Genomic DNA, 27,806 nt, shown 5'->3' on the forward strand with positions numbered 1-27,806 from the left:
TACTGTAGACCCATGATTTACCATGAATCTTCAGTTTCAATTTTGTATCAATTTCACAATGTTCTCTAACTGTTCATTTTGTGTTATAGCATTTCAGTATTGGTTGACAGTTGTTATGCAGTTTACAATAATACATGTCAACATTCACTTTAGAACAGCTGTGAATAATGGCATTTCAAAAAATTATAGCAGTCATAAAGATATTGTTTGTAACATTGAATAAGATATTAATGAGGATGATGATAATAATAATAACAATGACAATGATAATAATAATAACAGTAATGATAATTGTAATGTTAACAATTATGATTATAATTTAAAAAATACAACAGTCAGAGCAAGCATGCCTTGAACAACCACTTCAGCACTCAGAGTGTTTGCATTATTTAGAGAGCTTACACAATGGCCCTTTGTGAAATCGAAACCCAAATAGAACAGAATGTTCTGAATAGTTCCGAAAGCCGTTTGATTGGCTAGTAGATCATTCAGTAGTTTGAAGAGCTTCTGATGCTAAGAAGTTTGATGGGGAAGGGTGAGTGAGGAGAGAGATATATTCCTAGATGTGTGCTACCAGTCACTCTGTTTGTGGACACATTGTGATGTACCTTGAACCTCGTTTTGTTTGCTTCCTTTCGCACAGAGCTTGTGCCATCTTCACAGCTGTCATTGATTGATTGCATTCACTGTTTGATAAAATTATGTTCTGTATTGTATCTGGTTTCCTTGTTTTTCTGAGATAGTGAGTTTGTTCAGTGTTACAGTCTCATATTTCTGTTGACTGTCTGCTGGTGAAGGAGAAAATTGCAACAGCCAAGATGTTATTGGATTAAAGCTTACAATTCAAAATTCACTCTTGTCACAGTATGTGCCATTTGAGGTTGACATTTTCAACAGTTGTACAAGTATAACCAATCACAAATCTACTTAGCAGATAATGATTTATGCCCAGGTATGGCATATGTGTCATTAACTTTTTAATAGCCTTTTGAACTTTGAGAGGAAGTTAATTATAAACAAAACAACTGTCTTATTAGGTCTACCTGCACAGTAATGAATTCTTGAGGTGATACATAATTTTATGATGCTACATTCTACATTACTTCTGAGGCATTCCTGACTCCTTGTCCAACTAAATGTATTAATTTAAAGTGAGGACTTTTTAAAGATAGTAGAAGAATGGTCTTTGCTTATTGCCAAAGGTGACCCATGCAGATACTTGTAAATCTTACCACAATGTAGAAATGTTGAAGTTTTTGTTTCTGTGATGGGTTATTTTCCCCACACCAGCAGACATGGTTGACTCATCAGTTTCATGATCTAATCTTCTCTTCATGCACTTTAGTCTTGTTGTGCTTTCTTCATTCTATTCTAGAGGGGTTTCAGAAGGCAAAAAGCTCTCATTTGTAATCATTTGTGGAACAGGTGTTAATATCATAAATGAAATTCTATCCCTTCACATTCTGGAAACAAACTTTAAATAAGATGGATGAAAATGAGAAAGGCAAGCACCTTGTAGGTCGGTACGCTTGTTTCTGGAGGTTGCTTGTCTGATTTGCTGTCCCGATTCAATCTACCAAGTAGTTTGAAAGTCACACAAATTGAACCTTATTATTTTGAACATTTTTTTAGCAGTCTACCAGTAGATATTTTGGCGACAAATGCACATCTACAACTTTAGCATTTGTTAATAATCAAGAAATATTTCTTTCAAGAATAATTTGTTTTACATAATCTTGATATTGTGCATACAAGGATGCGATATGAATGTGTGTTCAGACACAAAACGAGCAATTCTAAACCTGTTTCCAAATCAGTTTACAAAGGAGATATTTCTTGCAGCGTAGAGAGCCTCCTAGACTCACAAACACTTGCTAACTATGATCATCCTGTCCCACTGCCGATACCCCCTAGGTTTACCTCGGCTGGGGCTGTGGGAGAGTGTAGATGCTGCTTTCACCTGGCGCCATCTCTGAACTGTTTTGCATGACTCACTGTGCGTGGTAGATCAGCTCCTAGCTAATGACTCTCCATTCAGAGTGGCTGCTATCCCTTCACAGCCATCTTACTCACTCACTTTAGTTCTTGTTCTGCTCTGGTTCATTCCACTTTCACTTCACGACCCAAAGAATGTCATCTCGTCTGTTGAGTCCACCTAAAGGTAGGTGCAGACAACTTTCACCTTGTTTTCTAATCGCTTCCTTGCAATGTTTTGTCTCCGCCTATGCCTTATTGAAGACACAGCCAATCCCTCAACCCTTCAGTTCAACCTACAGGGATAGTAAACAAATTATATGGTATATTTCTAAAGATTTTGAGATGGTGTTTGTTGAGGTAAATTAAAATGTGACTATTTTTACTGTATACAACGTAACACTGGATATTATTTGCGATAGTACCTGAAGACAGGCAACAGCTGGTAAAAACCAATCCACCCACTAGCCAAAGTTTAATAGCAAACAAATAAAAACAGTTACCATTTTTGTTCTATATTTTAAATGCAAAGTTTGTACCAGTCTTGACTGAAGGCTAGGGACCACAGTCTATGTAATGGGCTTTCTTTATATGTACAGTAGATTTTGGTACAATCCATAGAGCAGTCATATGGTGTTCAGTGAAATGTGTTTACAGTATGCACAGAGCCATAAAGCCAATCTAATACCGCCCCTCGTTATTTCATGCTTGCAGTGTTAGAGTACTAGTAGCTTGTAGATTTCAAATCCCATGTGGGCAAAGTGCTATCAATAAAATGCGCATTAGTGTAAATACCACAGCAATCAGTGTGTGCAAAAACATATGACAGCGAGTGTGTAGTAGGGCCATTTGTGTATTTATGATGCTAAATTAAGTGTGCATTCTATATACCGGTACACTAATTGCTGTTATCAAGTTCCGTTGATCTAGTGGCTGTGTTTTCAAGGGTTGATACAGGCTGAGCTGTGTTCACCTAACATGCATCTAACCCAGTGTTCACTATTTCCTCATTTCAATACTGTGGTTTTACGTGTTGACATTGTAACCATTCCCCAATCTGTGTTTGTTCACCAATTTTGTGGCATTCTGTGTTAAAGAAAGTGCAATCTGTTGTAGGCTTACATTGTAGGCCTATGCACTGCGTGTGGTTGTCATGACAACAGTACTTAATTGAATCAGGATGATTTTTAGTTTGCTTGTGTGTGAATTTTTGAACTGAGGGTGATAAATGCAGTGAAGTTTTGCAGTTGTAGCTTGGAGTTCAGGTAACACTTGGCATATTTTATTTTGTAGCTTATTCCTAGTCCAGTGCTTTCTACTTTATGTTGCTAGGCAGAAGTTTGATTTTGTTAAAAATTATGCTCAAACTCAGTTGCAGTAACATTGTACACATGGTTGGGAAAGTGATGGACAATTATGAGATGAGTCATACTGGATCCATCGAGGGCAGCGACCAAAACTTTGGATGGGATTTCTGTGATGATTTCAACAATTCAGTGAATACAATCAGCTGTAAGCTGTTGTAGAAACTAGTGCAGTGTTTTCCTTAACTTCCTTTGTTGTTGTTTTTTTCTGTGTGTATCCAAGTACAGTGTAGTTTGAATGATATGGATTGATTTATTCTGCTTTGCATGACAAAAACAAAAACAAAACAACAACAACAGTGTACAATTTTGTAGTTTCAATATGTACGTACTGAAGATGCCCTGAAAATCACCACACAAACGAAAGTTGACTTCTGTTTTTCTGGATGAAGAGTGCATTACAGATACGAAAATTGCATTACTCCTCATAGTCCCTCCTACTGTAATCCGTGTAGATGCTTACATGTGTCGTTGTCAATACCACGGCCCTTGCTTTAGTATGGCGCATCCCTTCTCCCAGCTGCACTGGTGTCACATATCAATGTTCATCCCATGAGACACTAGTGATAATACACTGTATGCTGTCTGTGTTGTTTAAAACCATTTTATAAACATCAAGAGTACCCTAACTACAATGTCATTGCAGTTTTCAAGTGTGCTATAGTATATAGTAATACTACAGTGGTACATATTTCAAAGTGCAGTTGATTGTCATATTTGATATTGACAAATGTGTGTGGTTTGAATTTGTTCATTCATTAACAAATTGTGTTCATGTTTACTGTAGTATTGCAGTGTATCTTGGAATGGATTTACCTCACATTCAGTCACAATGTAGAAATACAGTAGGTGTGGCTTGTGCAAACAGCTCATCTCTCAAAAGTACATTGTATGTTGGCTTACGTATACACTGTATGTAATTACACCTCAATAATATAACCTGAGGAAGTCCTAAGACATCCCTGCTAGTTATATTTCACTGAGGTCAGTCCATATTAATTCAGTCTGTGGTGCACGGAATTAAAGGGGCTGTACAGTTCTGGTTGAGGTGAGGATTTAGCTTTTAACGTTTTGCGAGATATTCAGAAACCACTCTATGTGATGTCAAAGAGCATGCAATTCTAAGGGGTATCAAAAGTTTATTTGATGAAAATCGGTTTTGAAATGACTGAGATATCCGAAAACAAGGTGAAACAAAGAGATCCTAATAAAAGGCGTGGCCTGTCGCCTTTTATTATTATCACTTTTTTGGATATCTCAGCCATTTGAAAACCAATTTTCATCAAATGTTGAATCCTTCTTTAAATTACATGTATGCTCTTTCATATTTCATAAGAGGTTTCTCATTATCTCACTTAGGAATGTTATAAACCTGAATCCTTGCCTCAAGCAGTACTGTGTAGTAGATGTCAACAAATTAGCAATTATGAGGTTTGGCTCTGCTTATAGTCCAATATGTTCAAAGTGGTGCTATATTGAAAAGAAACTGTACTACGTGTGACATCCATATTTTTCCATACCTTGTGTTCTAAGTTTGTTTATACTAAGCATCTGACATTGTTTTGTCTTACAAAAAATTATAGAAACCAAATCAAAATGTGCAAAACAAATTTGAGACATATCCCTCTATTTGCAATTGTGCTGTTGAATTTGCTTTAGAATAGAGGATTCCTCTCAAGTTTGGAGTGTTATTTCATGGAGAAAAACATGTAGGACATACAGTACACGGACATACATGTACAGTACACCTGTACTTTGGTGGGTGTGTCATTTGCGCCATACAGGTGGCATTTCGTCGATCAATATTGTTGACATGTTGTGTGTGATGTTCAAGTGTAGACTACTACTGCCATTTTTAGTGATGCTGCCCTCAGTGTTGCATTGTTTATAGCATAGGGTCAAAGCTCATGTAGGTCGCTGAATTTTATAGACTCTTCTGACCACGCTTATTTACTTTTGTTTGTCTTTGGTATATACAGGTTCATCATGGTATACTCTTACTCCATATACATGTAGTTTATAGTGATGCTGCTCTCAGTATGTCACTTTTATTGGGTCAAAGGTCACAGTTTAATTGTTTTGTCAGTGAAAGCAGATTGGATTCGATGACAGACCTTCGTGCAAATGCTGTAAGAAGATGTGTAATACATGTTTGAATAGTCACCAGTGTTTTGATGATGTTTGCGATCCCCCAGTGGTCTCACATTTTTATTTTATTTTTATTTTTTTTTGGGGGGGGGGCTCTAAGCATTTTTTGATGTATTACTTTAAAATTTTGTACAATGATCCATCAAAGCTGTCAAGTCTATATATATACATTTTGTATATTAATTTTGGTTTGTTTGTTTCTTGTACTGCTGATCCCAGTATTCTGCCTTTAACAAGGTCAAACATGAAAGAGTCATTTTAATGTCTTGTACATTGCATGCGCTATTTCTTCAAAGTTATAAGTATTTGATACAGTGGGCTATCTCACTAAATCTTACTTGTGCCAGTTATGCTTTCCTCTCTTTTCTTTATATGACAGGTCCTAAATCTATCATTCTAAACTCAATAAGGCAGGTGTTTTGACCCAATCACACAGCTGGGAATGGAGTCCGTGTATCATTTCATAGAACATTCCTTCTCTTTTAGGGGAGGTTATGTTGTGCTACCCTGATTTTGTAATGACGCAGGGGATACACTTCCATGACAACAGATATTACTAGTTATTATTGTTCAGGTAGAGATGCAAGAGAGGTTTCTTTATGCACACTGTGCAGTATTGCGTGACTGTTGTACATTACACCATGTACATTGTACATTTGTGCGTGGAAGTCACATAACCGGATGATACCTCCAGTGAAAAGAATGCTGTGTGATTACATTTTAGTCATGATGATACAGACTGTGTGTATAATATATGATTTGTATCTACAAGTGATTAGATTCTTCTTTTTCCATTAGTTATTAAAATGCAAGTACACAGGCCCTACATGTAGTGAGTCATAGAAAAACTACTTATATTGTTTACCCTGATGTAGCATGATACATACTTTAATAGTTTATAATCACAACTTTTGGACTCATGAAATTATAAAGCTTCATGAACATGAAGACACATTCAAAAGCATTCAACATAAATACAATGATGCACTCACCACACATACACACACACAAACATGAAAGTCACTATTGTATAGTACATATACGAAGTGTATGAGACAGGGAGATGCTCATACTCGGGGTCATGCTAATGGAATTTGGCCAGATGAACACAAATATTGTGCTAATTCACAAGAATGTCCCCAATACTGTCATATCAACATTGACAACCTTTTTGTATGGTGACATTAAAAAAAAAAAAAACAGCCATGTACAGCTGTACTTAATAATTTATGATTTATGCTCAATCTGTATGAATGGAAACTTGGGGCAATTCCATAACAAAGTTACTTTTCCTGAAAATCATAAATCTGCAATAATTTGAAAAATATATTAAGCTATAGATACAAATTTAGTATCAAATGATAGAACTTGTCAAGTTCTTTCATTTGAGTGGTATTTTGATAGAACTGAAGTACATTTAGGCATTATTTTCTTTAAAAAACCTCATTTTGGAGCAATATTTTTGAGATTTTTTGGGGGGTAAAAACACACAATCTTTGACTCTCATTATTGCATATACACCAACACTTCAGAATTTATTTCAAAGTGGTTTATGGTTAAGGATAGACCAAAAAAACACTAATATTAGCCTTGTCTTTAAGAGATAACAACTGTGTTGAGGTATGAATATTGGGACTTTAAAAAGTGGACAAAGTTGTAATGTCCGTAACGCTGAAAGTGTAATATCCGTAACACTAATTTGTGAACCTGTAGAGTAAATGCTGAATCTGTTGGACACAATTATCAATCTACAACTTAAAACAGGACCTGAGTACTCATTTCAGAAGAAAATTTCTCCAATTCATAGATTTTTCAACATATCCACATAGAGGTAAATAATCATGTCCAAAAAATGTAATGTCCGTAACGGCAAGCAGTTTGTGTAATATAGATACCAAATGATTCATAGTAACTACAAAAATCAAAACTGGGGGACTGTTAACACTTCAGGATAACCGGGTTAGAAAAACCATGAATGGATTCAGAATAATTGATGTATTGAAATGCTGATATGGGGCCACAAAGTCACAGAAAATTCTCTGAATATAATGTCCGTAACACTGGAATTGCCCTTTATAGATCTCTGTCCCCGCGTTCACATTGGTCCCCCCGATGCGGGGAAGTCCCATGCCGCGGGACTTTCTCCTCCAAAACCATAATGTGAATGCTCACTGGGACTTGTCCGTCCCCTCGTTCCCGCGAAGCAAGTCAGGTACGGGGACAAGATTTGGAGGGGAGAGTGACCTTGGAGCGCAATTGATAGCGTCCAGCTGTGGTCATCAAATGTGCGCATGCGCACTGCCTGGGTTCAAGTGGCAGAGCTCGCTCCAAGCCCCAAAATGCCCCCACAGCTCGGGGACAGATGAGATACCAATGTGAACGGTCAGTCGTGAAAAAGATAAGATCTCTTGTGGCTTTCCCCGCGTTGCGGGGACCAGTGTGAACGCGGGGTGTGAAACACTCCCCAGATGTGTGAGATAGGTGGGGTGAGTTTTACCTTTAAAGTAAATCGTTGTTCCTCAGGCCAACCATGGACCTAGGTCCATGGGCCAACAGAGTGTGACCCCATTTGACTTCCACTCACTGAGCAGCTTTACAGACTGACATACTCAGGAGCCCCAGGGCTACCCCACTTCCCTGTGAGCACTGCAAATAGAAAGGACACTTGCTAATCAACCAATCATTATCATAATCACTCAGATAAATGTAGATTGTCTGATAGATGGATGGATAGATGGATCATGGAGCTAGCTCCATGGATGGATTGATAGCTACATGTAGATAGATGAATAGATAGATAGATAGACAGATAGATAGATAGATAGATAGATCAAAGATAGAGATAAATACATAGAGAGATGGATAGAGAGATATATATTAGAGATCAATGGATTGAGATGGATAGAGAGAGATAGATAAATACATTGTAACATCAATGAATTCAGGTAGATAAAGAGATAGAGATACAACTAGTCGATAACGACAGATACATGACAATGAGTATAACAATATGTAGAAGGGTGGATAGTTAGTGACAGATACATCCAGAAAGATCCAGATGAACAATGACTGAAAATATAAAGAAGGGAAATGTTTTGTGACAGTTGTATAAATTACATTGTGTGGAGATGGCCTAGTTATGCATACATAAGAAGGATTATGTTGATGTAGAAAGGTATAGGCCTGAAGATTATTTTTGATTCCAGAAAGTAATTCGGCCTACATTCTTGCATTGTTGTTCCCCATACTTATACATGTACTTCCATGTCTGTAACTACAAACTAGCATGTGCCTGGGTATAGCAGGCTTTTGCATTTGTGTTGGGGTTTTTCTACCAAACAAAAACAAACAAGAAAGAAACAAACAAACTACATGTATAACTGAGGGCTCAACAAATCACCTTGGCACGTAGTAAAGAAAGAATGTTTGTACGAAGAATATGAGCACATTAGGCATTTTCACATCAGCCCGATGTTTCGAAATAGCGCGCTATTTTCTGACTTGGGAAATTAACCTGATCACGAAATAGTGCGCTATTTGATAATGTGAATACAAATTAGCGCGCTAATTTTATCGCTCTGATCGAGAAAATTTTTCGAGTCCAACTTGGGAAATTTCCAAAATAGTGGGATAATTTGCGAACTAGCGCGCTATTTGATAATGTGAAATCGCCTCAAGAAATTAGCGCGATGCATCCCATCATGCCTAGCGTGTGTGATGGCGATCATGTGGGTAATTTTTTTTGTAAGCGCGTGCTCTACCGGTATACCCGACACTGTTTGCGCATGCTCAGCTGTCGAATTAGCTGGAAAAAATTTCGGGCTAATGTGAATAGGAAATGAAATAGCGCGCTAATTTGCGATCGCAAAAATATCTCGAGCTTGGATTTTTATCGGGCTGATGTGAAAATGCCTATTGTATGAAAGAATGGAATGTTCATTCCAGAGCATGTCTACAGAGATTCTATCATTAGCATGTTTTACCTCCCTGGTACAGTGTACTTCTCTTCCTGGTTTATTATGTGGCAAAGTAATCCTTGGATAGAATAAACTATAGTGTCATGGACTTTGTGATGGGGGGGGGGGGGGGGGTGAAAAGGCAGTCTGTGTAGTGGTACTTTGTATACAATGTTATTGTACAAAAAACTAGACAGTAAAAGGAAAATCAGCAGAACCATCAGTTGTGAGGCCGCTGAACTCTGATATGTGATGTTTGAGCTCTCTACTGGCATACTACAATGTACAACTCGTTCATATCCAGATGTTTAAAAAGTCTATCCAGGGAATAAAATGTCTTTGGCTGAAACCCATTATTTCTCTTCCATTGAGCATGGCTGACATTTAGTTAGTTGTGTCAACTTTTCACTCAGTGCAAATAAGCAAAATACTTTGAAGGGTTTGGGGATGATGGCTAGCTTTTAAAGGGACTGTATAGTACTAAATTACTGGTTGAGGTGAGGATTCAGCTTGTAATGTTTTGCGAGATATTTAGAAACCACTTTATAAAATGTTAATGAGCATACATGTACAATTCTAAGGGGAATCAAAAGTTTTTGAAATGACTGAGATATCTAAAAACAAGGAAAAACAAAGAGATCCTCTGCAAAAGTCATGGCCTGTCAATTTTATTAGGATCGCTTTTTTTTTTTTGATATCCCAGCCATTTCAAGGCCAATTTTCATCAAATGTTGAATTCTTCTTGAAATTACATTTTCTTTCATATTTCATAAAAGGTTTCTCATTATCTCACCAAATTTTTTTTTTATAAACTTGCATCCTCACCTCAATTAGTACTGTACAGTCCCTTTAATATATTCTTATGCACTAGACTAGTACCAAACTGAGAGAGAGACAACTCAAACAGAAAGTGCTGACTTCAAGCTGGATTGTTATCTCAGCTGTATTTTTCATCTTACAAAGTACACAGACATCTCACCTGGGTCCTCTTCACTTTCACCTCTCATCAATTCTATCAAACACTCCCTCACAGGTGGAGGTGCAGTACACTGGGATCTAGTGGTTTCTCACCTGCAAGTAAAGTGGAACAGCCCAAGCCCCAGCACTTTGTCATACCAAATATGCTAAAATAGATCTTAACCCCCCCCCCCCCCAAAAAAAAAAAAAAAAAAAAAAAAAAAGAAGAAGAAGGAAATAGGCCATACCGGCATGTTCAGAATAACCAAGTGTGATTGATAAGGGTAAAATCCATCTTCAAAATTTACCTAATTTTAGACTCGACACCCTTGCTTTTATATTGAGAGGGACTAATTATACATTTGTTTCGATGTAGTTTCAGAAAATATTTTTTTAGTTTTGAAAATGTAGTCTTTCTTGAAGAACCTCTGAATGGAATTTTAGCTGAAAAAACCCTTGCAAATTTCAAGACTGAAGTGAAATAAAAGTTGATCTACTTTATAGATATGAAAGACAAAAGAGACTGAATCTATTGTACATTTTCTGTTTTCTCTTTCTTTTCATTTTTAACCTGTTGAGTATGAGTCCCGAGTATTGACGGATTCTGTGATGCGCTATGTGTATTTTTGGCATGGGCAGCGCTATTATGCGGTGTCTTAGCCGACCCCCCTCCCCTCTCCCCCACCCCCTTCCGCGCACGGAAGGAAAAACTGACGCATGGTTGTTTTAGCCAATGGGCGTGTCGTACTGAGTGTGTGAATGCTTGCTTAGTGCGTGAACCTTTGTTACAAGTGCGCGATAAACATGTTGCCCCGTGGAGTGGGGGAGAGGAGGGGGGGTCGGCTAGGACACCGCAAAATGAGCTTATGGCTGTGCCCAGTGCCACTTATTGTCTGCTGTGCCCAGTGCCACATATTGTCTGCTGCCCTCAATGAACCCGAATCGGTCAATACTGTTGATTGACCAGGACATGTTAAGTTTGCCTCCCCCTACCAAAGCACACTTTGAAGCCAGTTCATAGCGAGAGATTAAACAATGATTCAGACACAATCAATATCTTTTGCAAAATCAGATGACATAATAAGTCATAAAGAAGAGGGTTTGAATTATGTGATTTATATCTTGTTTTCTAAAGATATCAATTGATATTTTTGTTCATGTTTTTAATTCAACTTAAAAAGCCAAAAAAAAAAACAACAACCCAAAATCAGTGATCCATCTATATATTTCAGGATACTTTCATGATCATTTACAGTGTACAGCAGTACAAGCCTCACCATTCCCCTCACCCCCTCCCCCCCCCCCCCGCAAAAAAATGATGATAATGGGAAGGACAAAGGAGTTAAATGGTATACTGTATACACCGAATATTTAGCGAGGTTTTTATTTTCGCGAATTTCATGAGTCAGCTGCCAGTTACGATATTACAAACATGCGAAAATAGTGACTCTGATCCAGATATGAATGTGATGTACATATGTACATTTCTCTGTTCAGTACAGGACTCCACGATCGTGAATTTAACCACTAGCGAAATCGTCTGGAAGTCTTGATTCGCGAAAATTTAGACTCGCTAAGTATATGTTGTATACAGTAAAATAAATGGCCCAGGATTTCCTGCAAATCAGTATTGCAAAACATTTATTGCTGCACTGTGGTAGTCTTATGATTTCCACCGCACAAAATAATAGCCTTCCTTGAATCTGCGACACTGTGCTTCTTTGAAAAGCAATTACATTTATGGTATACAATGGTCTGGCCCTTCAAACAGAACCTGTTATCTGGAGCAAGATTGTTGGACATAAACATGAGTCATTAACACTCCCATGTCAAAGTCTTCTACACATCAAACAGAATTTCCTCACTCTTGAATGCTGCTACGCTGACTTGTATAATCTCTTCGATAAGGTTTAGATATCAGCGCAGTCTTTCAGCCTTCACAGCAAAACTTAATAATTGCTATGTATTTTAGGTTGATTTTATTTGGTTTGAAGAAAATCGATCTTATTTCATACTCTAGTGGATGATTTGGTGGAAGTTAATTTTCTTTGTGTTACCCGTTGCTATGACAACAGGGAAATTTTGTTGGCAAGATGGTAAACTTTATATAGGCCCCATAATGGGCAATTCAGCTGGATTTTATGGCAGCCATTAAGTCAACATCTGAGAGAGGCTCTGTCTGTTTTACACTGTTTACAGACTGATAGAATAAAGGGTATCTTCTTAAAGCCCCACTCTGGTTTTTGAAGATAGAGATTTACTTCAAAGAAACCTCCAAATCTGTTTGAAATCATGTATTTGTTATGAAGAAATGTATAAATTCACAAAGAAGTTACATCCTGCTGTTGATGAGCATCATTATGAATAGACCTGGATGTGAGTTACTTCCCACTGCTATCACAAAAGTGTATATATGGGACCATGCATTGCAACAAAGAGTCTGAGACAATATTTCCAGAAGAAGCAATTTGATTCATAGCTCATTATACGTACGTATATCTTTTGGTCATAAAGTAATTTATGTTTAGATCTGTGCCTTGTGTCATGTACATGCATTGAATGTCATTGCTAAAACTTGTTAAAAATCAAATAGGAAGATCATATCAATCTTTCAGAAAAAGGTATAGGAATAGTTTCCTCCAGCACACTTGGCCTTTAAAGAGACGGGGAAAATTTGGCCTCCGTTCTCCAAATAGAGTGAAGGATAGTTCATGGGAAGGTGAATTCCTGCATTCATTTGGTGCAGATTTGTGTGGTTCCCAGGCAGCATCACTGACGGCTGTAGGAGATCAATCTTGACGTACAGATTCTCGGCACTCATCTGCTATTTGAGGGAATATCATTTCATCATTTATTTGGGTTTTACTCACATGAATGCTATGGAATCTACTTGTGGGGGCTGTGATTGGTGAAAGGTAGGCAGGTGAAGAGATTTCAATCTGTGAAGCTAACTTGATTTCACGTGAAATCTATGAAGTAACTAGACAGTTATCAGGCATATACCTCTTTTGTTTTGTATTTTCTATCCTGAGATGAGTTAGATCATGGGAACTACTGGTGTAAGTTTGAATTAAATTAGACAAGTTTTGGTTTGAATGTCTGTATAGTAAATCCATATCCATAATGCAAGATGTTTATAGGCCCCAATGCAATTATGGAACTCAAAGTTATCTACCTCTAGCTGTCGTTCATTCATGTCCAAGCTTCTGTTACACGAAATACAAAATACAGTCAAACCTGCCATAGTGGCCACCTGGCTAGCAGCCACCTGATGTATATGGCCATTGAAAAATTCTCCCCCTCCAGAAAGGTCATTTGACCCTGTATATAGCAGCCCCCTGTCTATAGCAGCCACCTGTCTATAGCAGCCATATTTTTGTCTTCCATCAGTGGCTGCTACATGGACAGATTTGACTGTAATGATAATGATAATGATAATAATTGCATAAATTTATATGGTGCTTTATCTGGGTGTGTCTAAGTGCACAACAACACTGTAGTACAACACAAAGCAAAAACCTGCTTGATGCTGTAATAGCGACTACTATACATTTGTGGCTATTCCTCCTGGATTTCTTGTGGTTTCCATACTACAATATGAATTAATTGCAAGAGAAGTATATCATAAACTTCTGCTATGGGACCCAGAACATTTATGGAATATTAATTACTATAGCCTTGTAAATGTTCTCTTTATTTCCCAAGTGGATTAAAAATAAAATGTGTGTTCTAATACTGCCCTATCATGGTGTAATCGGAGGAAAAAAAATCGAGAAAGCAGAAAAACCCTACAGGTACATTTATGTAATGTAGAGCTGATAGTGTCAGTGCGTGTGGTATTAAATTTCATTTTCTGATATGTTTGCTGGTAACCTAGGTCTTAGTGGATGTAGTAAATCCTATGGAAGGAAGGTTTAATGCGTGGAGAGTGATATGAGATGGTCAGTGTGAAGGCAGTCATGGTGATATTATTCTTCTTTTTCCTTTCCAGTACAGTCCACCAATGAGGTATATCATCGTACTTTAGATGAGGATGACCAGTTAGATCTAATCAAACACTAATCCTGTTCACACCCCAGATATTAACAGTTTTAAAATTAATACTGGCATTTGCAATGTGATGTTGAAAAAGTTAATTCTCATGTGTGGCCTTAAATTAAATTAAAAACTAGAAAAGCACTCTGAGAGCGCAGACCTTTCCCAACCATGCAGCCCATTTCCACCCGCACTGATCTTGTTCTTCCATGGAGATCAGTGATTTCCACCCTTACGTACTGCATTGTGTGCTGAAAGCCGCCAGATTTCCCAATATAGAAGCCTTTGTTACGTCATGAACCCTCAGCTGCACGGCGCTCCTTGCCATAGCAGAAACTAGAGCACGCACTTTAGTGTGCACATGCAAACCTCAAATATGCGCAGCCTGAACTCCCAAGTTTATTGACCCTGTCTGCCAAAATGTCAAAAATTCTTCATAAATTCCCCCACAATTCTTGGATCACTACCAAAAGTTAATCGATTGTTACTTGTGTCATTCTAAACCTTTCCTGCAAGTTTCATCTCAATCCGTTTACTACTTTTTGAGTTATTTTGCACACGGACAAACTAACGAACTAACTAACAAACAAACCAACGGTAACGAAAACATAACCTCCCCCTTTGGCGGAGGTAAAAAGTGTCTAGTACTCATCATGATGGGAAGGTCAGTTGATCTTGATTCTTTTCTCTTTTTTTCTTGAACTCTTGCTATAAGTTGCCGTGGGTGATGTGTGTTTTAGTGCCATGCATACTAGGTCTGCAAACTTGGGTGTAAGCCTATAGATTCAAAGCACTTAATTTTCAGCTGAGTGATTTTTTACTTATTTTTTTTTTTAAGGCCCTGTTTGAACAATGGCAGGGTGCTACATTATAAGCACTTGCCTGATTGCCCAGGGCAAGTGAAAATCAAATTTGGGCAAGTGTTTTTTAACAATGAGAACAAATGCTTGCCTGAATTAGGCAAGCACGGTTTTGAAGCCACTTTTTTTTATTCTCCCTGACAAACCTACAAAGTCAACCATACAGAAGCCCCAGATAATATTAATGGCTCTTTTAATGATGCAAGACACTTTATATTTAATTTCAGCAACTTTCCAACACTTGACTGAAGAAGCCCCAATGCAATGCAATGGCAACACTTGGCTGGACCAAGTTACATGTGTACTCCATAAAGCGTGCAAATCAATGTGCACTGTTTATGGAAATGATTGTGTTTTATTAAACCCTTGACTTACACATGATTTGGGATGATTTTCTATATCATTTTCCTATATTTTGGACTTTCTTTTTGGGCAAGTGTTTCTAAATGCAGCAAATTTGACAATCTGCGCGACTGGGCAGGTGGTAAAAAAAATAAAATCCATTTTTGCATTGCTATACAAAAACCAATAACTCCTGTTTGTGAATGCTTCTAAGAAATCTAAAGCCATTGATGCCTTGATCACCAAAAAATTTCTACAAGATGTGATACTGGCCCAAAACTCCTTACACAGGTATTTGCAGCAGTGAGTAATAGGCCTATGTTTTGCTATGCCACCTTCGTTTTCATCGCACTGGTATTGTGTGGAGACCTGTATTTCCAAATTGTTGTTGGAATATTTTGATTAATATGTCTGATATGATCATATTGTCACTGCTTCTGCAACCCGTTTTAACTCATGCGATTTGTAATCCAATCTGAAACACCATTATTTAGTGTTGATAACCAAGAGTCTCTTAGGCAAAAGACTGACAATTATACTGAGTGAAAATGGCAAATGCTATGGTAACAGGTAAAAATCCTGAAAGCTGATGGGCTGTTCTGCTCTAGTCATGAATAATCATCATATAGTAAGTCTGCTGTACAGTAGATGGGGTGGTATCCTTGAATGATTTAATAATCAAGGAGGTATCATATCTCCTTTGAATGAGTCAAGGTAAATGTCTATCACATGATAAGTCACATGGGAAGTAGGCAAGGCCCATGTACAAACCTTATCCATACTATAGTATGGTGTGACAGTGGACAGCCTGTATATCATGCATGGTCATTTAATAGGGAAATGTTTGTTCACCCCTGCATTATTGAATCCAGCTATTATGGGAGTAGTAACTAGTCTTGAACTTCAAACCCTGTTAAAATCTCTACTGAGCTCTTATATTTGAAGGAAAACAAGAGGTAAAACAAAATGTTTGAAAACAGAAATTACTGGTGTTGGCAGAGAATATGTGCGTATAGGTATTCTGCTTTTTTGTGACTATGGTTCATGAATGGAGTTAGTTTGTCTATGTGAAAGGGTGTATGTTAAACAAGGGTCTATGTGAACTCAGCATCTAATACTACGGTGTTCGTTGTAGATTATATGCGGAGGAACCCTTGTGAAGATATGGGTTGAATCACTCAGTAGGTAGATATGTTTCTGTGTATTACGGGAAGCTATCTGTGGTGTTGTACATATTAGACACACACCCCATTGCTTAACATTGTCATTTGTGTGCTCAAGTATTTTCATACAAATCTTGTATTTATAGCCTTTTTCCTTTTCTGGTAAGTTCTCTTCGATCTTACACTTACCCTTTAAAATGTTGTTACGAGTAATATGACCGCATGTAAAGTAATTTCTTTAAAACTGAAGGAGAGAAAAGAAAGATGTTAAAAGTGAAAACCGTATCTCACCATGTTAATTTGTATTGCAGTGATACAATGTGCACAAATGCACATTATGTGTTGGTATAGTAGTAAACAAGACTCTTTAGTCTAAAAATCAAGTTATATGTACCATGTGACCATGGTCGTCTACAAATTGTCATTGTACATATGTCAGCCATACTTAGCAGATGTTATGAGTGACTACATTTTGTGAATATTTCTCCAGTGTTGCCCAACATGACAACAAGTAGCTGCTCGCAAATTGAATTCCAGATTTGAAATGTATAGTTGTAAGTAGATGAATCAAATATTTCATTAGAAGATGTCTGGGAAAATACCCTTAAATTTAAAAACATTACTGTCAAAGTAGATATTTTTGCGCGACTGATTTTTCGCGCTCGGCCGGATAAGAAGAGTTTCGCGTGTTTTTAATTCCGCTGAATCAAGACATCAACTACTGGAACATACATTTGTATGGCAAGCAAAGATATTCACGTGCTTTTATTTTCGTGCTAGTTTCCGAAAATTTCCACTTTTACAGTACTAGCTTAATAGCAAAGTCTACTTTGTTCAGTCTGTATCATTATGATGGTCTAGTCTGCCTCAGAGAGAGAGAGAGAGAGAGAGAGAGAGAGAGGCAGAAAGAGATCTGATTGATAGATTACGATAGATGGAGAGAGATGGGGGAGGGGATAGGAGAAAGAATCATGACACTTGTTACAGCTACAATGCAATTGTGCTATCTAGTGAAACCATGGCAACTGGTAAACACTGACATATGGTATTTGAGAATTGTAATAGAATGACATTTTTTTTTCTCTCTGAGGTCCAAGGATAAATGTATTGTGTACTAAACAGCCTCAGACTATAGAGGGCAGTGTAAGTCTTTGTAACAGCCGTATTATCTCAGTACAGCAATCTATCTAGTAGGTAGACAAAATGTAGGTAACAAAATAGATGCAAATTGGCGAAACTACATTTCTGGCTGTTTGCTTTCAGAAGCTGTAATTTTTGTTAGTAGTGAGACTGTCACTAACCACGATAGAAAATAAGTAAGCCATTTTGATGATAGTCAACCATCATGAAAGCATAAGTTAGTGAATCAAGCCTATTCACTGTAGGGACTTTGTTTTTGAAGGCCTTCCCCTATTTTATCTGATGCAGCCCCTCCCAATGAAAAGTATTTTACGGTTTATTTCTCTGTATTTTTTTTTTTTTTTTTACAAATTTGTAATGAAATGGTTTAAATAGGGAAATTATCAACATAAATCCACTGTTTATGGTCTCCAAGATGGGACACTACTAACTTTTTATGCCTCCGCCACGAAGTGGTGCCGGAGGCATTATGTTTTCGGGTTGTCCGTCCGTCCGTCCGTCCGTCCTTCCGTCCTTCCGTCCGTCCGTCCGTCCTTCCGTCCGTCCGTCCGTCTTTCCGTCCGTCCGTAATGAATTTGTGGACAAGGTAACTATCAAAAGCTGTTGAGGTATCCTAATGAAACTTGGCATGTATGTGTATTAGGGGGTGAAGTTGTGCCTATCAACTTTTGGGTGCACGTGCTCAAGGTCAAAGGTCAAAAGATCAAGGTCAAATACATAAAATTTCACTATTTCCAGCATATCTATGCAATGCCTGAAGATATTTTCTTGAAACTTAGTGTATGCATGTATTACCCAATTTAGATTCTCTGGTGAAAGTTTGGGTCATGAGGTCAAAGGTCAAAGGTCAAAAGGTCCCGAGGACTTCATTATAACGGGAGTCCACTGTATTTTATACAATAGCATTATTAATAAGCTAATGAAGACTGTGCATTGACATTGAGATAGACGCTGTTTCAGTGATGGTTACAGGGGAATTATCTCCAATCTACACTGTATGTTGACTCAGTGTATGCATAATATTAGAAGAAACACTTGGTTAAATCAAGATGAAAATCCAGCTATCTGTAAAAAAGTTATGAATTCTTAAACTTTTTGTTAATTTTACGTGCTGCCATCTCCAGATAGAAACCTTTGGAATTCATAATGACACAGTACGTAGAGTATAATAATACAAAGAATACAGTGCACTCCCGTTGTAACGAACATGGTTATAATGAAATTTCAGTTACAACGAAGTAAAAATTCAGGCCGCAACATTATCCACTCTGTGTAATTTCAATGTTTATTTGTTCGATTGTAACGAAATTTCGATATAACGAAAGTTAACTGCCAGTCCCAAGGACTTGGTTATAACAAGACCCACTGCACATAAAAGGAATTTTGTGAAATATCACATGCGTAGGACATGTAGAGAGCACTTGACCTAGCTTCCAGAAGGCATGGAGAATATAGTATGTGTTTTTTAGAATCAGGAAGGGAATGTGTGCTTGTCATAAAGAATGAAAATTTGTGAAATTTGTAGGGGAAATTTCCCTCTGAAACTTGACTCGAGTTCTTGGCTCTTTGATCTTGGATGAGTAGACCTCCCAAACATCTCTTGTGGAGTTTTAACTGGAGGTTGCGTTAAGGGTGGACTTTCAGAGAAAGGATGAGAAGGAAGGGTCCTCAAAAAGAGCAAGTTTAAACTTATTGGGTCCTTTTGGGAAATAGTAGATGGAGCCAAGTTGTTCCATGCTTTTACAGTGCGAGTTATCTTGACTTCTACACAATAGTTACTTTCTGATTTTTATAGGCATATGTTTGCAGGTTGGTTTATGAATTATTGCTGGTAGATACCCAAGTCCTTCGAGTACAGTGTCTATTGCACTATCAAGTCTCAGCCTGTATTACATCAAGACATATACACTGCACTGCTACAGTGTAGAAATCCAACTGTATGTTATGCTAAAAAGGGGACAGCGCCATCTTGTGACAAACATTGTACATGGAGTGTACCTGATAATGACTGTACAGAATACTCTTGTGCTGGGAGGTTGAATTTATGATTGATAAAAAGCTAAATGACAGAATGAGGAATATATAGGCCTACTACATGTATCCTTCTTCAGGAGTTAAATTGATGATTTCTGCCTTTGTTATGATATACATGTACACCTGCATTTGTGTTAAAGGAGGCAATTGGAATTATTTTGCAGCTTTTCTTATTCAAAGTAGGGTATATTGGTAGACTCGCAATATTTACAAAAATGACAACAAACACATAGAAATGTATTTTGTTTGCAGTATGTGGACTTCAAACTCCTGATAGGATTTCATAATTTATGTATTCATTTGTAAAGTGATATCATATTGATCTGGACAGACAAATATTGACTTTTATCAGAATATTCTGTTTGTCTTACCCTCATGCATGCAGTACAATTTATGTATTTTGCTTACAATCTGTTTGAATAAAACAGTAAAAAAAAAGAACCCTCACATGAGAATGTTGACATGGACAGGTTTATGCCTTTAAATAATTTATCATCAAATTTCATCCAACTACCACAGATAGCTGAATATAATTTAGGCTTTCTGTATATTCAATGTAATGATATGAATTATTGCCAGTATGCCTGCTTTAAAAACAAAACAAAAACAAAACAAAAAAATTATTGGCATGATATATGAATCAAATTCAGTTGTTCAATTGCACTATAAGTCAACACTTTGGATAAACATGAAAAAATGGGCAATTGAGATTATAACTTTGGTCTCTGACCTTCAGGTAATATAATTGCATTTGAAGAGTTCATGAATACTTCTTGGAAACATACGCTGTAGCATCTGAAATTTTGGGCCACTAACACTGAGTATGCAAAGAATAGAATTTTACTATTTCTGCTTAAATAAGTTACAGCAATAATTTCCATGTGCATCATATTTTTCTGTGCTACCAAAGTTACATGAAAATGGGTGCACACAGAAGAATATAGATGTATACGAAACCCAGAAACACATTGCATTATCACAACAGATTTATAGGAATACAACTGGCCATAGAATTCCAACATGATTACAAGTATGTGACACATAAGTAAAAAAAAAAAGAAGAAGAAAAAAAGGAATGCATATTATATATGCTATTTTCATTACTATCATGAAGACTTTTATTTTCCCTTGTCCCTGACTCTCTCTTTAATATCTCCTCAGATTTGTGATCACAGACAAGACATAAAAGTGGTCACAGTGATAGATATTGTTTCTTTCCCATTGGCCTCTTCAGGCGGAAGCCATGCTGCTGTACTTGTGTAATCATTAAACCGCAATTGACATTTTTCTTCTGCGGATGCCAATATCCACAGCCAGATGCAATGTAAAGCTCAGCAGGCCCACTGTAATAGATAGCATGACGATGATGGTGACTAACGACAAACCTCCTCTTTTCCCGCTTCTTCTTTTTCTTCTTCCTCTTTCCTCCTCCTCATCATCATTACCACCACTATCATCATCACCACCATTACAATCATCATCATCACCATCACCATCATCATCATGATCATCATCATGATCATGATCATCATCACCATCACTGTTACCATCACCATCACCATCTCCATCATCATCACCACCATCATCACTACCATCATCATCACCATCATCATCATCACCACCATTACAATCATCATCATCATCATCATCACCACCACCATTACCGTCATTATCATTCTCATCAACTGTACCATCATCAACACCATCACCATCCTCACACTCATCACCATCATCATAAATATGTATGCTGTTTTATGCAGAGTGTTCGCTTTGGTCTAAGCATGGAGCCATGGTCTTTAGCACTGCTCTTCCAGAAGAGCTTGCAGTTATTATTACTTACCCCAGACTACCGGTATCAAGGCAGGTTCCAATTTTCACTCCTGGGTCATGAGGGATATCATGAATAAAACATCTTGTCCAAGGATGTAAGCAGCAAGCAGTACTCAAACTCCAAATCTCCTAGTGGTTGAAAAGGCCCCCTTGCCACAGTCATGTTAGGCCCACTCACATTGCCATGTACAGTTGCATTTAATTGTTTTGCATCTGGAATCGCAATGAAAAAAGGAAGACTTACTATGTTTATGAACATAATAATCAATCATGAAATTCAAATAAAAATTCATGTACCTCTTACAGTGTGACATTTCCCAAATAGCCACATTTTTTTTCTTCTAAATTGTAATTATTTGTAGTGCGAAGTATGTACTTTACATGTATGAATGGTGTGCGAAATCGTAAAGGTATTTTTTATCCCTTGCAGCAAGGTGCATGACGGGATATTGTGGGACGGTCACGTCAAAGTCAGGTCAAACTCCTTCACACACACATGCGCAGTTTGTTCTTGCTGTAACCACTGCGATTTTTCTTCATGAACCTGAGCAATTTGGACCATAATTTCTTTTCTTTTCTTTTTTTGCCTGTGTGCATATGAACAAGAGCACAAAAAATGCTTAATTTGAATTGTGATTCGAATCATGCCTTTTCAGTGTGTGTGAATAGGAGTGCTAACTGCAGTTTCTGTCTCCTCATACATTAACAATTCTGCAATCCCATGCCTCAGTCACAACAAAAGAGCCTTTATCTCTGATTAATATTTCAGATTATATACTTGCCGTAAATTTTAGCCTTTATTTTGACTCTCACTGCTTGAGACGTGTTTTTCGGGGTCAAATAAAGGTCATGAGGTAAGATCACCTCCAGAGAGTGAAAACAGGAAATCCTTCTTTAATTACAAAGTGAATATGAGATACCACAACATGAAGACATGCCTCAATGTAGGCTTCCTGCCCTTAGTGGCATACCTGGTAAATTACCCTGGGATTCTGTAAAAAGATCTGATATGAATCAAGGAAAGTTGGAAGGATGCCGTGTTTGCTTTGATTACTGACTACCTTTCACCCCCTGTTTTCAGACGCAAGCCAATTTAGACCAAAACTCAAAGAAACAACGTATAAAGAATCATCTTATCGCCGACAGACTGTTCAGATGCTAATTTCAACCACTGCGGAAAAACGTCGAATAGATGTGCAGTTTCCCACTGCGCATGTTGTTTTGGTCATTAGTGACAGGTACAAGGTCACCTTTCACGCCCAGTTATATGGTTCTATGGTCGCCAAACGTTCAGACGCACAATGGACATGACGGAATGCTGATTCATTATCGAGTTCTAGTTCGAAACGATGCTCTGACTGTAGTTTCACTATACGTCGTTTCGTCATATGTCGTTTCGTTAGTCAGTGTTCAGACGTATGAATTAATTGTATAGCTATACGGTTTTGGTATAGCTATACCGTTCTAGTATAATTTTTTTTTTTTTTTTTTGCGTCTGAACACCCTGTCAGACAATTTAATGTTTTCATTGCTTGCTGCATTCAAGTTTTGTTGTTGTTGTTGCTGTTTTTCATCATATTGCTTACATTTCATTGTATTTATTTCCTCCACAAATACTCTTTAGGGTACATGCCTCTTCTGTGAAAAATTAATTGTAGGTGAAAGGTTGTGTTTGACTTTCTTTGGTATTACCTATTGTCAAGGAATAATGTCACCTTAACAAATTCATAATATCAGGCCAACTGTCATATAGGCAGTTCATGCATCTTATTAAGATGCAACAATACTCAGAGGAGGCTTTCTCACACATGCCCAAATATGTTTTTATCAAAATTGATTTGGAAATTATGAAATGCGAGAGGCACAAAAGACTAGTTATCATGAAACACACTGTGTTGCGACATCCAGTCAATCTTCTTGTTTGTTTTGTTTCTTTTGAACTAATGTGATGATTGCTTTGTAACTTGTATAATCAGCACATGTGCATTATTTAAAATTTGTTTTAGTCCCATGATCCAGCTTTGCACTGGGTACTATGGTTGCACCCTGTGTGAGTTGCCGATGTGTGACTGGCAGTGAATAAAACTATAGCTTATGTTTGCATTGCGGTCCAAAACCTGCTAATTCTGTAGTGTGAATGGGAGTTGTTGGAGTGAAGAGTGTCCTATATTATTTGGCAATGAGTTCGTACTTTTTGGTATATTTCTTGGTTCCATTATTTTCATTAACACCTCTATAATAGATCTTAAGTACTTTACAAGTAGACTGTTTGTTAAGATCAGCGGACATTGTTGAATAGAGGAATGTTATTTAATGCAGGTAATGAGTAGGGATGTTCATGTTCTTGCTAATCACTTTTTCATGGACAACACTTATTGAGACATACTTCCTGAATGATCAGTAGTGGTATTCCTGATGTGGCATTCATGGATTTCATGTGATAAAGTAGTCAGAAGCTACATGTACTTGAAAGAAATGTAATTCCCATTTCCTCACCAGTAACCACTGAAAGGCAGGATGCATCTCTTTTGTATACACAACAATTTGCTGTGGGCCCACCTATTTATATTCCTGTAGTCAGATTTGATATCAACTTCAAATCCTATATGCACTTGTACTGATGCACAATACACAAGTTTCTCATCAGAATAGACCTGTAGCCCTAATGAGTGTAGGATTCTTTTGTTGCATATGTGCAATTTGCTTTGATATCTTGAAACCAATCTTTGTAACAAAGAATTTCTTGGATAATACTTGGATGATTTGCTCTTAAATACCCTGATTATCTGGTAGATAAATAAAGCAGTTATTTCAATAGTAAGGTCATACAAAACATTTAAAAACATCTATTATGGATATTATGGTCTTGTTGATCATGTCAAATTGTTGCAACAATTGTGGGCGTCTTCATTAGCTGTGTCACATTGCAGTCCCAGCATGCATTGCAGTCCCAGCATGCATTGCTGAATCCTACTAACTGCATGAGGCTGATGAGAGATAATGTTTTCAGATTGTGTAAGTAAAACACCTGCTCACTCACTCCCATCTGACTGATATGTACATGTGCTGATTACTCATGATGTCATCTGGTGATTAATTTGGAGATACTATCTTTGGGGAGTGAGGACATACAATGTTTATTGCCAGACTTTGGATAAAGAAAATACTTATACTTTCATATCATGACAATTATGACTAGACTACTGTGTATACCTATGAAAAGATCAGAGTGTATTCATATCAACAGACAGAGTAGTCAACAAACAAACAATGAATATTTGTTGACTTGATTAACCCATCGAGGACGGACTAATATTGCTACAACAGGCATTTCCCATAGACAGCTGCCCAAGTATACTCGGGACTTGTCCTCACCAGGTTAAAAGTGGTGTGTGTTTGTGCAGAAGAGACTAGGGCTTCTTTTGATGATTTACGTTACCGATCTAAAGAAAGAAAAGACTCGATCCTTTCGTCACTGGTTGGATGTATTATCCCAGGACGGTTGACAAAAAGCGTCCAACCATGAGGGCCCCCTTTTGGGTCTGAAAGAAAACCTGTCTGGTATTGATTGTTGGGTCTATGGGGTATATGGGGGTGCTGCTCTGGTGGTTGGCTACCGTATGTGTCATAGTACATGGTGAGCTGTGTGCCGATTCATTACCCACTCCCCTGGAGGAAAGGCAAAACTTTTACTCATCATTTTTTATGTCATCGTGGTTTAGAAAGGTCAACGCACTCATGAGGAAGAACAGTCTGGGAAGATGGACCTGTAAGTTTTTTTGGTCTTCTTTATCAAGTTCCAGCACACATCCTGGTCAGAAACACTTGACCAGAGACTTGAGTGGACACTGCAAAGCTCTATGGTGTACCAGGACTGGGGTATATACCGGTACTGGGGGCTAAATTTTGTCTGTTAGCTTATTAATTGGTGTTGAGGAGCTCTTTCCTTCAGGGCTGTGTGAGGGCCAATTCATTTTCTATCAAAACTTGAATAGAAAACTTACTTTCTTCTTCTAGATATGGTGTACTTTTGTTAGTGCTCTTTAGTGCACTAATTTGATATTAGCTGAGTAGGAGTAGGCTTATTCGATATAATTTCTGCTACAGACACACACACCTGGTAAGCATGCCATAATTTCTCTTGGAGACTTGGAGTATTTTCACAGTAGCAATGCTACAATATTTTATAATATGACTCTTTTGAATGATGATGGTTTAGTTAGGAATTGAGTAGATACTTTGTACTTCAGGGGCATGTTCATACTGCCTCTACAATGATCAAAGGTGATTGAAGAACCACCAGGAATCAATGGAATATCAGGAGGGAATTGATTTGATGCATTTTATACATTACCAATCGTCTCCACCATCGATAACATGAGCAGACAGCCTGTAATGGCGTGTCTTAATTGAAAAATTTAATAGTGGATGGTATTGTTTCTGTCTATTAAAAGTACTTTGTGCTTAGATTCAGTACCAGCCAGGTTAATACTGTAACTTGCTAACCAAGGAAAAGTAAAAGTTCCATGATCCATCATCGATGCATAATCATGCTACTCACTGTCTTACCACTGCTCCAAGGATAGTGTGAGGTTAATTCAGTGACAATACAGGCTGGTGTATGAAAGGAGATTTGCAGGGTATTAGCCTGGTAATGAGTGGATGTATTATGTAAGAATCACCCTACCCTGGGTTACCTCTCTGAGGACAAAGACAACCTTTATTTGACCTTTGAAAGAAGCCTGCTGTCTGTTGATTGTTACATGGCTTTCTATCCTTTAACCACAGGGCCAGTGGATGAAGGCCTGTTAGTTGGGGCTAGGATTGTATCTTTCATCTCTTTGCCTGTTCAGTCTGTATTTCATGTGTTCCATGCTAAACCTCAAAAGAATACAATGCGGGTTTGGAAGAAACCATCTTAGAGCAGTGCAATAGGGCAGTGAACCTTGTATGAAAGTGAAAACATTCTGAGAAAATATTCTAAGAAAGGAGTGCAAAAGAAAGGAGTGCAATTTTCATGGACAGTATAAAGTGCAGACTCTTCAAATGATTCAGCAGCAGTGGCAATTATGAAGAACAGACATCAAATGCAACATGTGGGACTATTAGCCGTCCACAGCCTCTTAAAGTTAACTTTAAGGTGAACAAAGTCTAGTATCAGAATTCTGAATTATGGTTTGAATACAATGCATATTCATCACCTCCTGGTCATCTTGGACCATAATGGTTCTAGAATTCCAAGGTTTTGGTTAAACAGGTTCTTACCGTCCTCAGGAAAATGAGGATAGTAGGAACACGCTTACTGAAACATTGAGATAGAGTAGGTCCTCCTCAGGACCACATTCACATCCAAGAAAGAATACCATGTACCATGTACAAATTGTACCACTACCAGTGTACCATGAAACCACCCACCAACAAATTACTACCAACATACTACTCACGGCCTGCGCCACGTTTTTAAAAGTGGGTGGGGGCAGTTTATTTCCGATGCCACCTCTGAGTTTCTTCAGCTGACAAGCAAAATCACTTCTTCCAGGTTTCATCAGCTGCCAAAAACAAATAAACAAACAAACAAACAAACAAACAGACAAACAAACAGCTCAACCACATTTTTTTTTTTTGTGGTGCCACTTGGGGGGGGGGGGGGGGGGGGCAAGTCATTAGACCCTGTGTATTCTTATGTATTATGCATTATACCTTTTTTTAAAAACATATTTAGTGTTATTGTGCTTATATACTGTAAAACATGATATATTCGCGGCATGAATTTTTCGCGAATTGGAGCCGACGGCCTTTTTTGCGGCATGAAATTTTCGCGAACTGCCACTGGCATTCAGTACATATAGTGTACAAAAGAACTTTCGCGTACATTTTAATTTCGCGAATCTTCACGCTCGCGAAATTTGCGAAATTAAAATGCACGCGAACATTTCTCGTTTTACAGTATAGAGGACATTTGGAAGATACTGTAAAAGAAATGTTTGTGGTGTAGAAAATTTA

The 27,806-nt window shown here is 37.7% G+C and overlaps 1 protein-coding gene across 3 annotated transcripts in view; it reads left to right on the plus strand.

The window, feature by feature from the left end:
- The window catches only part of LOC139724610 (transmembrane and coiled-coil domains protein 2-like), a 134,229-nt gene that overhangs the window by 9,377 nt on the left and 97,046 nt on the right, over positions 1 to 27,806 (plus strand). The window contains exon 2 of one of the 3 annotated variants that reach the window (XM_071635746.1): positions 1,915 to 2,161. The exons of the other annotated variants lie outside the window; for them this stretch is intronic. Coding sequence (XP_071491847.1) covers positions 2,131 to 2,161 — 31 coding nt within the window. The 5' untranslated portion in view covers positions 1,915 to 2,130. The remainder of the gene's footprint in view (positions 1 to 1,914; positions 2,162 to 27,806) is intronic. 3 annotated transcript variants of the gene reach the window in all.

The sequence above is a fragment of the Diadema antillarum genome, unplaced genomic scaffold, assembly GCF_040938485.1.
Source record: "Diadema antillarum isolate AM-2024a unplaced genomic scaffold, OU_Dant_1.0 scf00000223, whole genome shotgun sequence".
In the NCBI taxonomy this organism is placed as follows: domain Eukaryota; kingdom Metazoa; phylum Echinodermata; class Echinoidea; order Diadematoida; family Diadematidae; genus Diadema; species Diadema antillarum.